General features: G+C 37.9%; 1 protein-coding gene across 1 annotated transcript; it reads left to right on the top strand.

The window, feature by feature from the left end:
* The first annotated feature begins 4,036 nt into the window (after positions 1–4,036).
* Positions 4,037–4,588, top strand: LOC140971545 (uncharacterized). The gene has a single exon (XM_073433862.1). It carries the CDS (start codon positions 4,037–4,039, stop codon positions 4,586–4,588), a length of 552 nt encoding a protein of 183 aa, XP_073289963.1.
* The last annotated feature ends 8,178 nt before the right edge of the window (positions 4,589–12,766 follow it).

Raw genomic sequence — 12,766 nt, 5'->3', positions numbered from 1 at the left:
ACGCGATCGAGCGAAAAGATATTACGGTCCGAGCGCCAGACATTTTGGAAATTTTTTAAAAAAAGTAATGTTTTAGCACGTGCAGTAGTCGTCCAAGCGGGATCCAACGAAGCTCTCAATGCTTTATAAGTATGTTCGACGTGCAAAAGAAAATGTTTTATGTTTTTGAGGTATACAAATTGTCTTGTGACCAATTATGAACGGGTTTAGAAGCCGGAGAACGTGTCCGAGGACCTCTCCACCTCGATAAAGCATGACCGAGTTAGAATCAAGATTGGGAAATGGTAAAGCATGATCGGAGATCTTATTTATGTGTGAGTGGATGCTCGGTCGAAAGACTGTGATGATTTCTGCCATCTCAGTACTGTGGTTTAGTCTTATTAGACGCAATATGTTATGGGTCAGTTTTTTTGAAACATATCACTACACAAAATGATTATTTTTATGCATGTTTAAGTATGTATGATGCAAGAACATCTATGAAAATATTTATGAAATGATAGCACGTCTATGCTTATGTAAGTATGTTTATGTAAGTATGTTCAGAGTTTAAGTATGTATGGGCTACTGTTAAATGCATGTGGTTTTATCATGTATTACTCGCTATTCTCAGTTTATACATGTTGAGTCTTTAGACTCACTAGACTTGATCGATGCAGGTGAGGACGAGTATGAGGAGTCGAGAGGCGGGGACCAGTGAGTTGGCTCGGACGGTGCGGACGCCTAACCCAAGGACCTCTGATGTTTTCAAGAATTTTTATGCACGTTAAATTCATTTACTTTCATTTTCATGAAATTACTTCACGTTGTTTTAAACAAGTACTTGTTACAAGCTCTTTTACATTTCAAATATTTAGACAATCATTTTATTTGTATTTTATTTTGAGAGATTATTACTTATTTAATAAAAATTTTTATTTTTCGCAAATTTTAAGTAGTTTAAAGTTACGGTCAAACTATGTTAAAAATGTGTTTTTCTTGAAGATTTCGAGTTGCGGGCTTCGTTGGGGATTGTTCAGCTGGGCGGCGCCCGAGCGGTAAGATGTTACCGCCCGAGCGCCAGGTCTTCTGGACGGGGCGTGATCGAGCAAAAAGATATTACGGCCCGAGCGCCAGACATTCTGTAAATTTTTTTTAAAAAATAATGTTTTAGCATGTGCAGTAGTCATCCAAGCGGGATCCAACGAAGCCCTCAACGCTTTATAAGTATGTTCGACGTGCAAAAGAAAATGTTTTATGTTTTTGAGGTATACGAATTGTCTTGTGACCAATTATGAACGGGTTTGGAAGCCGGAGAACGTGTCCGAGGACCTCTCCACCCCGGTAAATAATGATCGAGTTAAAATCAGGATTGAAAGCGGTAAAGCATGATTGGAGATCTTATGTATGTGTGAGTGGATGCTCGGTCGAAAGGCTGTGATGATCTCTGCCATCCCAGTACTGTGGTTTTGTCTTATCAGACGCAATATGTTATGGGTCAGTTTTTTTGAAACATATCTCTACACAAAATGATGATGATTATGCATGTTTAAGTATGTATGATGCAAGAACGTTTATGAAAATATTTATGAAATGATAGCACGTCTATGCTTATGTAAGTATGTTCAGAGTTTAAGTATGTATGGGCTCACTAGACTTGATCGATGCAGATGAGGACGAGTATGAGGAGTCGAGAGGCGGGGACCAGTGAGTTGGCTCGGACGGTGCGGACGCCTAACCCAAGGACCTCTTAAGTTTTCAAGAATTTTTATACACGTTAAATTCATTTACTTTGATTTTCATGAAATTACTTCACGTTGTTTTAAACAAGTACTTGTTACAAGCTCTTTCCTGACGTTTTCCCAGATGACATCACAGGCCTTCCACCTTTGAGAGAGGTGGAGTTCACCATTTACCTTGTGCCAAGCACTGTGCCAATCTCTAAGGCACCGTACCGTTTGGCTTCAACTGAGATGTTAGAGCTCAAACAGGAAATTCAGGAGCTCGAATTCATCTGCCCTAGTTTCTCACCATAGGGCGCACTGGTGCTCTTCGTATAGAACAAAGATGGAAGCATGAGGTTGTGTATCGAATACCGAGAATTGAACAAGGAAGGATCGAGACTTATTCGATCAGTTACAGGGATCTACAGTGTTCTCTAAGATAGATCTACGTTCTGGGTATCATTAGATGAAGGTAAATGATGCAGATGTTCATATGACAGCCTTCAGAACTAGATATGGGCATTACGAGTTTTTAGTGATGTCTTTTGGACTGACGAATGCTCCAGCGATTTTTATGGACCTAATGAATCGATTATTTCAGCCCTACCTAGATCAGTTCGTCACAGTGTTCCTTGACGACATTTTTATATACTCGAATATCCATGAGGAACACAGTCAGAATTTGGGTACAATTTTTGAAACGTCTGCTTATTCGTTTTCTTTAAAAAGTACTAGAAATTTTTTTTTCTTCTTAATCTCTATAATTAAAAATATACATATATATAAATATTTTAAAATATCTTGTCACCATTTTAAAAATAAACATCCAACTAACATTTAAAAATCCAAAGGAAAATATTTTATAGCATAAAATCGTCAAACGTTTTACCAAACCTAAAAAGCAATAAATGTTGAAAAAGTGTAGCCCATATTAAACCTCTCAAAATCTCTCAAAAATCATAAAATGTCGTAAAAATTCTTTAACGTAAAATCATAAACTAAAATGTGGAAAATAGAAGCGCTGGTCCTCGGGTTATGTGCACCGACAGTCCAGCAAAGTCACCTATCAAGTCCTCCAAGATCATAATTATTAATATCACCTGCATCATATACACCTAGTGAGTTTAAAGACTCAACACATTATATCTTTGATAACAAGTAATATGTAATACAGTTCACATACAACAGTGAAAAATACTTGTACTTAAAATATCATTTTCATAATAATGCATAAACTTTAATCATAAACATTTTCATATCAACATATTCATTTCAACATTTTATTATATTCATATTTATATTCGTATTCGTGTTTGTTGAATTCAGATCGTGATTGTGACTCGTATTCTTAATCGTATCAGGCGATGGATCCATCTACATGTAACTACAGTACTGTGTGGCGGGGATACTAGCGACACTCTCACCGGTCAACTGGGCCTTGACCAACGTATTAACATATTCGTATTCATATTCGTATCAGTATCCAAGAAAACACGATCGTCGGGCTCCCACTGGGACCATAACCCTCACGATATCTCCAACATGTAATAGTCACAATCCCTTCACGTCCTTCAACATATTATCATCCCTTAATAAAAATCATGCATATACGTATCGTTTTCATTTTTGAAACCAAGCATGCAACATATCTTTTAAATATCTCATTTACACCGTAAAAATTATGAACATTTAAAAATCATAATTTAACATATAAAAATTCATAAACATCCATAATCATTGAAAATAATCATATTAGCATATAAAATAGCATTTAGGACACTGCCATGACGTTTACTAAATTTCTGGTGTAAAAAGATCGTTTTCCCCCTGGACGTATAATTTTACGTTTTTGATTTTTTCTTAATTACTTTGACTCTAACATGTCCCAAATAATTATTTAAGCATAACTTAAAATTTTCATTATTTTATTTAGCTTAAAACCTAGGCTTTTTAATTAATTCGTAATTAATCGTTTTGAAGGCGTTTTAATCACGAAAAATTCCAAACTTTAATATAAAATTCCTAAATTTAAAACTTAGTCTTTTTATATTATTTTAGCCCGTATGAACCACAACTCGACCCCCGTGAGCCATGTTTTGATTTATTTTTCAAATTAAAACCCTAACTTGACCCTTATTAGTTAGCACCGAGCCATGTCTCGAATCCCTCGAGCCACCCTCGAGCCATGTTGAACCAAACCCTGACCAACACCATTAGGCACCCTCTTGGACCCTAGGAGCCCATGGACTAGCCCCCAGCCACAAGAACACACCAGCCCAAGTATGATTTTAGTTGATTAGTCGATTGGATTTGATGGTACATTTGTCGCATGAATGATATTTATTTTAGGTATATCTATCTATGCATTGCTAGATTCAGGAGCTACACACTCATTTATATCCGAGACGTTTGTCAAGCGACTGAAGATTATACCCGAGGATTTGGATTTGGGCTTTAGAGTTTCTATTCCTTCTGGTGATCAGATGGTTACTACCAGTATTGTGAGGAATCTGGAGCTTCGTTTACTGAAGAATGCAGTTCCGACAGATCTCATCGTACTCCCGATGCCTGAGTTCAACATCATTCTTGGCATGGATTGGTTATCTTTAAATGGAGCTTCGATAGATTTCCGACAGAGGTCAGTATCTATTAGATCGCCTAGCGGGAAATCTTTTGTCTTTGAGGCAGCAAGGAACAAGAAAATGTCGCACATTATTTTCTGCATCTGTGCGAGGAAACTTATGAGACGAGGTTGTCAAGTTTTTCAAGCGAGTATTATTTCAGTATCTGTTCATGTCAGTCAGAAGCTAGTAGAGGATGTTAAAGTTGTCAGAGACTTTCCTAGCATCTTTCTTGATGACGTTTCTAACATTCCATCAGACTGAGATGTTGAATTTTCTATTGAGTTGATGTCGGGTATAGTGCCAATTTCTAAGGCACCCTATCGTCTAGCACCAGCCGAGATGAAAGATCAAATTCAGGAGTTGCTGGACAAGGGTTTTATTCGACCGAGTTGTTCTCCATGGGGTGCACCGGTATTATTTGTAAAGAAGAAGGATGGTAATATGTGACTTTGCATTGAATATAGAGAGCTGAACAGAGTCACCATCAAGAATATGTATCCCTTACCTAGAATCTAAGACTTGTTTGATCATATGCAAGGAGCTTCGATTTTCTCGAAGACAGATATTCATTCGGGATACCATCAGCTGAAGATGAAGGAGTCAGATGTTCATAAGATGGCTTTCAGAACTCGATATGGGCACCATTAGTTTATGGTGATGCCATTCGGGTTGACCAATGTGCTAACGATCTTCAAAGATCTCATGAATCACGCATTTAAGCCGCATCAGGATCAGTTTATCATAGTTTTTATAGATGATATTCTTGATGAGAGAATAGCACAGTCAGCACTTAAGAAAGGCCCTACAGTTATTGTAAGACAGAAAGCGGTTTGCTAAGTTCAGCAAGTACGAGTTTGGCTCGAGAGATTGGCGTTCTTTGGCCACATTATCTCTAGAGATGGAGTTGAGGTCGATCCCAGCAAAGTCGAGCCAGTTAGACAGTGGCCAGTACCGAAGAGCGGATCGAGATTGTCAGCTTCTTGGGTCTAGCCGGCTACTATCAGAAGTTCATTCAGGGACTCTCTTCTATTGTGGTACTCCTGACCGCCTTGACGAAGAAAAATGCGAATTTTATCTAGGAATCAAATTGCCAGGAGAGTTTCGAGAAACAGAAGAAAGCTTTGACTTTAGCGCCAGTTCTAGCGATGTCATCAAGGAAAGGAGAGTATGTTCTTTATACAGACACTTCGAAGCTTGGTTTAGGCATAGTCCTGATGCAGAATTATCGAGTGATAGCATATGCGTCTAGACAGGTGAAGGTTCATGAGAAGAATTACCCGACTCATGACCTCGAGCATGCAGCAGTATTATTAGCTCTGAAGGTCTCGAGACATTATTATATGGGGAGAAGTGCAAGATTTTCACTCACAATAATAGCTTGAAGTACTTCTTCACCCAGAAAGAGTTGAACATGAGGCAACGGAGATGGTTAGAGATGGTGAAGGATTACGACTGCAATATTAGCTACCATCTGATAAAGGCTAATGTGGTCGCAGACGCTTTGAGTAGAAAGACAATTGTTATCGCTCAATTGACAGTTCAGAGACCATTGCAGGAAGAGATTCAGCGGTTCGAGCTTGCAGTATATGCTAGGAGCGATGCTCCTAATCATGCTACTATGACAGTTCAGTCGACCCTGAGGGATAGAATCTGTGAAGGTCGATCTTTTGATGAGCAATTACAGAAAAGGAGACTGAGAGATGAATCTAAAGGTCGGAAGCTGTATTCGGAAGAGGATGACATAGTTCAATATCAAGATCGGCTTTGGGTTCCTAGTGGTGATTCACTGAGATAAGTTGTTATGAAGGAAGCCCATAATACTCCGTACTTCATTCATCCTAGAAGTACAAAGATATATAAAGATTTTCAGACTTTATATTGGTGGCCAGACACGAAATGAGACATCTTGTGTTTTGTGTCCGAGTGATTGACATGCTAGCAAGTTAAGGCAGAGCATCAGAAGTCAGGAAGGAAGCTTAAGCCACTTCCTATTCCCGAGTGGAAATGGAAAAATATCACGATGGATTTTGTAGTGGGATTGCCAAGGACTATCGGGGGATTCAATGTCATTTGGGTGATAGTTGATCATCTTACGAAATCAGCGCACTTTCTACCTATTAAGACAACATTCACCACGACTCAATATGCAGAGTTGTACATCCGAGAGATAGTCCGATTGCATGAATTCCAGTGTCTATTGTTTCGGACTAAGATCCGAGATGCACATCGTCTTTCTGGAAGAGTCTGCATTCAGCTATGGGAACGAAGTTGTTGTTCAGTACAACATTTCATCCTCAGACTGATGGTCAGTCTGAAAGGGTGATTCAGATTCTGGAGGATCTACTCCGAGTTTGTATGATCGATTTCCAAGACAAATGGAAACCGAAGTTATGTATAGTGGAGTTCACCTATAACAACAGTTATCAGTCGTCTATAGGTGTTTGTGAAAGTAGCACCTATGAAGGGTGTTATGAGATTTGGCAAAAAAGGGAAACTCAATCCGAGGTTCATAAGACCGTTTGAGGTTCTAGAGAAGATGGGAACATTAGCTTATTGAGTGACGTTGCCACCGATGCTAGCTAGAGTGCATAATGTTTTCCATATCTCGATACTGCAAAAGTACATGTCAAATCCTTCACATATACCTAATTATGAACAGATGCAGTTTACTCTGAATATGACTTATAAGAAAAGGCCTACACAGATTCTAGAGAGGCAATAAAGAGGATTCGGAATAAGGTCATTCATATGGTCAAAGTCAAGTGACTAAATCATTCAGAAGAGGAAGCTACTTGAGAAACTGAGACCGACATGAGGAGTCGTTACCCGGAGTTATTCGATAAGTCTTAATTTCGAGGACAAAATTTTATTTAAGGGAGAGAGGAATTGTACGGTCCAAAATGCGATAACGTAATCCAATTGTAGGCAAATCTAGGAAAAATAGAAAATACTTAATTAAACTATTTTAATTTCATTAATTAAATGTTATAGGCATGTTTATATGTTTAAAATATGATTTTCTATTAGAATCACAAAATTGTGTTTTAAAGGTTATTCAAGACGCGACCGAGAAACGGAGACCGGGGACTGTAAAGGAAAAATATTTTTGTTAAATGATTATTTTTAATTATTTATTATATGGTATATTTAATATGTAATTTTCGAAAATGGTGTCTTTTGAGATGTTTTTATATGTCGAGTCGTATTTTAAACCGGTAATCGATTTTTGACTAAAACAAGGACTTTTTGGAGGCTCGGTTAATATTTTCTAAAACTTTCCTAAACGAGATATTTTTCTTACATTTTAATGGGTCTTTTATACAAAAGTTATTCGGCTCAATTGTCTACCTTATTATTTATAACCAAAGTCGATTTTTCCCAAGCCCTAATTCCCCAAAACTCATACACACAACACAAGAGTCCTAGGGTTTCTCTCCCTAGGACACACGCACACACACCTACATGTTTTAGCTTCTTCACAATGGTTTTGAAGGAAGAAAACACAGAAAATACGGGGAATAAAACACAGCAAAGTCTTCCCCGTCTCTCCGGCAACGTCTCTTCGCGTCTAGAATTATTTATTCGTGTGTGAATCACGCAAAGTCACCCCTTATTCCTTCCTTGCTCATTGTTCATACATTATTATGTGTGAATATATGTAACATCTACCGTTTTAAAAGTGCGAAAATATATTTTTTTTTAAAAAAAACTCACATTTGGAAATTAAGCATTTAAAAAAATTGCATGCATGCAGTCCTACTTAAAAATATCGTTTAAAAATAATAATAAGTAATTACCACTAAAAATATAACGGAGCAAAACGAGTAAAAATCCTAACATCAAAAAATAACATAAAACAGTGTATAAAATGCTCATATCCTCTCAATAACATAAAATCGTAAATGTGCAGAAAATCATGATGTCCTCGGGTCGTGTCGCCCCCCAGGTCTGCCGACTCAGAGTTCAGCACCTCCGGTCCCCTAGCCATCAAACTCACCTGTATCACAGACGCCTAGTGAGTCTAAAGACTCAACACACTTGTACCATAAATAACAAGTACATATACATGGCACACAGCAGTGAAAAATACCGTACTAAACATATCTTTCATGAACTCTAAAAGCATAATGTAAACGTGTCAAAACAGCTCATCGTTAATCATCATTCATCATTCATCATTTATCATTTTCATTTGTGAATTCCTTTCATTAGAGGTGACTATCGTACATCATCATTTACGATAGATCAATCATACATAAGAACCGCGGTACCCGGCAGTTTTCGGACATCAGTGACTGGATTACCCATCCACTGTGCCTAAGCCTCATCATTATTTACATATACGTCTTATGCATTTACATATATTTCGATAGCCACAAATAATTCTCATAATTCAAAACATCATCATTTTCATCACTTATAAAAATCATGCACAAATATATACAATTTTCTTTAAATCCAAGCAGGCAACGTATATTTTCATATATCTTAAAAATCGAGACCATGATGCATAAACATTTAAAATATAGTAAATTTGTGCTCAGGACGCTGCAAGGACCAAAATCTCACCCATTTTGCACCTAGAAAACCCAAAATTACCATTTTTCCCTTGAACCTCTAAAATTTTACCCGAAACTTACCGAACTCCTTAAAATGTCCCAAAAAATATTTATACGCATTCTTAGATGTAAACTCGAGCCCAATATCAAACTTATTCGATTCTTTTTAAAACTTGGACAAGAGTCCCGGTTTTAACCTGAATCAAACCGAAACTTCCCCAAATTTTTCTCAACTTTTTACCACACCTAATAAACATCTAAAAGGCTCTAAAAACCTCAGGACCAGACCTCTAAGCCCTTCAAACAACTCTTGGAAAGCTGCTGGATTTTTTTCACCACCTAGGAACAAACCCTCACTCCCTCCACTTGAGAATTCTCACCCCTAGCTCACACCCAAGCGACTCAGCCACAAACCAGCCCACCCAAGACCAAGACTATACTCTAATAAACCCACTAGAATCATGGCTACAGCCCCATGCATGCTGGACATCACGATCGGTCGTTAGACTCCAAGGAACCCAACTTGCGGCTACTTCCGACTCCTCGATCAACCGTGCTTGGGGTTGGCTCCAGCACGTGCTAAGCCCTTCCAAGCCTTGTCTTAGACCCACCAAGGTCTGGTATATGGCTTGGCTAGGTCCCTGCATGGCTAGCTGACCCCTGCACTCTAATTATCCCAAGAACCGAGCCACCCCATTGAAACAATACTCTCGGCCCTTCCCCCTGCAGCGATCAGCAACGGTTCTAAACCCCAAGACAACCCCTTGACACCATTTACAGCCCTTAGCATCGGGAACTAGCAGCCCATACAAAAAAATACAGAAAAAAATGTGAACAACAAACATGGATTGCAAGAAAAGCACATGAAACCCGAAATCTCTTATGCACATGATTGGATCGAAAGTTTTCATGCAAGAAACCCATTCAGCAGCATATAAAACGAATGTGATGCCAAAAAAAATGATACAATGCGTGCCTTTGATGTTATAGACGCTAGGATATCGAAGAACGAGTGTCGGAATAATTTCTTTTGCAAGAATTTGTTAAGGCCGAAGCTTCCTTGAGAAATTTTTGCTGAAACCGAGAGAACAAATCTGAAATAAAGGGGTGTCGGCTGGTGGCGTGGATAATATTAGGTTTAGGGTTAATTAGGTATTATTTAAATAGTTAGCAAATAAACTAATGGGCCCTAAATTGCTAATTAATAGTTCAAAAAGAGTTTTAAGCCCAACAAGATTAAAATTAGGCCCATTAAGTCCAAACATATCCCCGAAAAATATTTCGTTTTGGTAAGTTTTTGAAAATATTAGCCGAACTCTCAAAAAGTCCTCCGATTCGCTAAAATTTGCGTACCGCTGAAAAATATGCTCTGGCGGGTAAAAATACCCAAAAAAGCCGATTTCTTGAAAAGTACATTTAAAACCTCTTATATTCATTAATAAAAATTAATCATGTAATAACAATAATTTTTCCTAAAAATTCCCCGGTCTCCGTTCCTCGTTCGAGCGCGAAATGCTGCTTAAAAATCTTTAATACACGAACCTCTAAAATTTCATGAAATAAATTCTATCATGCAATAATTATGCATAAAATGCATAAAAATAATTAAACACATAAGTTAAAATAAAACCATAGATTGCATGCATTCAGGTTACGTGAATTAAATTCCTGGACCTTACAATATACATGTTCGAATGAAAAATATGATACCCTCTCATTTATTTTCATTTCTATGGATTTCACATTGAATTTTTTACATGATCTTGATGGTTCTTGTTAAAGGGAAGGGGCTGCTAGGTTAGGAATGTTAGGGACTCGATTTATAGGAGGTTTAGGGACCCTTAGATGCACAGGTTAGGGTTGGAACAAGACGAAGAAAGGGAACACACGGTTGGGGTTTCTTGAGGGCTAGGGCTCGCGTTGGAAGAGAAAATAGAAAGGAGCCAAGCAGGGACTGTGCGGGTGAGGGGCTGGGCTCGTGAGGATCCTAGCATCTAACCATGGTGGTCCACACAAGTTTGGAGAAGCTTGGTAGGGCAGGAACCGCAAAGCTTGGCCGCGAAAGCCGTGTCGCGCGCATATGAGAGGAACAATGCACGTCCTCATGCTTGGCTCTCTAGGGCTGGTCCAAATGGGTCCTAAAGGTTTGGTTTTGGTCCTAGGAAGGCTGGTTGGGGTCTGGTCTCGTCGGTTAGGGGCTAGGATTGAATGAACTTGGGAATTGTTTAGGGCTAGGGCTTGGAAAATTTGTGCAAAAATTTTCAGTAGCTTTATAAGCTTTTCCAAGGGTTCTAAATGATTTGAATTGGGTTTAAAAGGGGTTGATTAAGTGTTATTAAGCTATGGTGAAAGTTTGGTTAAGATTTGGGTTGATTCGGATTAAACCCGGAATTCGGTTCATGTTTTAAAATGAATTATGAAAGTTAGTCAACAAGCTTAAGGTTGCATATAATAAATTGCTATGTGAGTGTTTTAAGATGTTGTGGTAAGTTTGGATAGAGTCGGGTCGAAGTTTATGGTCCAGGGGTAAAATGGAAAATTTAAGGTTTTAGGGGCAAAATGATCATTTTACACCCGAAAAATGTTATGAGTCCTGGCAGTGTCCCGATAACTAAAATGAATGTTAAAATGTTTATTTTGAAAGGTTGTGTATCTTTATGATGGAAAATGATAAAGGCTAAAAGACGTATTGCATGCTTGGTTTAAAAGAAAATGATATTTATGCATGTAGTTTTATAAAGTGATGGAAACAATGAAAAATGTTTTGAATGAAGTGACTTGATTGTCACGGTAAAGAAATGGGGATTCGTGAGGGACAAAGCTTAGTGGAACCCATTTGCAGGAACCCAAAACCGAATTTTCATAGGCCAATGCACAGAAACGGAAAAGCGATTGATGGTGTCCCAGCCAACTATAGGACAAGATGAACGAAAAAGTGGTTATTGTTGCCTCGCCGCCTGGTACCATGGTTACAGTTGATATTGATCAATCGACCGAAGGATGAAAGGATGGTCACAATTAATGAACGGATTTCACCCAAAAGGAAATGTATATGTATATGTATATGATGAAAAGAAAAGAATATGATGAAAGAAAAGATTTAACTTTATGCATGTCATGATAAAACTATTTTATTAAAAGTATTTTTCACGGTTGCATGTGGATGTATACGTATAACTTGTTACTATGGTTAAGGCTTGCTGAGTCAATAGACTCACTAGGTGTAAATGATACAGGTGAGGATATTTCTGTTAAGACGGGAGGGTGGGATGATTGAACTGGCTGGACTGATGGTGTACTAACCCGATGACTTTTGCTAGTTTTTCCGCACAGTTATTTTTTACAGTACTTTAAAGATTTTCTTGACTTTTGGAAATAAGAGTGGTTTTTGAGAGGACTTTAAATTAAAACGAGTTAGAGACGTTTCATATATCACAATGTTATCGAATTCATTTGCAACTCTCAATATACCAATGGTTGCAGATTCGATCGTGATATATGAGTTGAAGTGACCGTACTATACGCTAACCATAACTTAAGGTTTTTGCAGGTATTATCAATGATATGGGCTGATGCTGCTAGACGTTCTTACCATAATCTAATGGGTGCGATCAGACTTGAGTTATGATATTCTTGATCGAAGGGTTGATTAAAAAAATGAGGATAATCAGGGTAAGCTCGAATAAGAATAAATGTTATTTTAAATCACATGAATTTTTAAATCCACGACAAGTTGTATCCATAAACCATTGAGAATAAAACAAGTATTGGATTTTGTGTTCCTAGTGCGAAAGTCAAAGTTCAAGGAGTTGAATTTGGCGAATCTAGTGGAGATCAAACATATTTCTTATAAAAGAGTTTATAAGTGGATTCCATGTAA

The sequence above is a fragment of the Primulina huaijiensis genome, chromosome 1, assembly GCF_012295235.1.
Source record: "Primulina huaijiensis isolate GDHJ02 chromosome 1, ASM1229523v2, whole genome shotgun sequence".
In the NCBI taxonomy this organism is placed as follows: Eukaryota; Viridiplantae; Streptophyta; class Magnoliopsida; order Lamiales; family Gesneriaceae; genus Primulina; species Primulina huaijiensis.
The sequence above is the reverse complement of the archived record's forward strand: the minus strand, read 5'-3'. Positions and strand labels throughout refer to the sequence as shown.

Excerpts from the sequence above, each read along its gene's own strand:
- LOC140971545 (XM_073433862.1), top strand. The coding sequence starts at position 4,037 with ATGATATTTATTTTAGGTATATCTATCTATGCATTGCTAGATTCAGGA.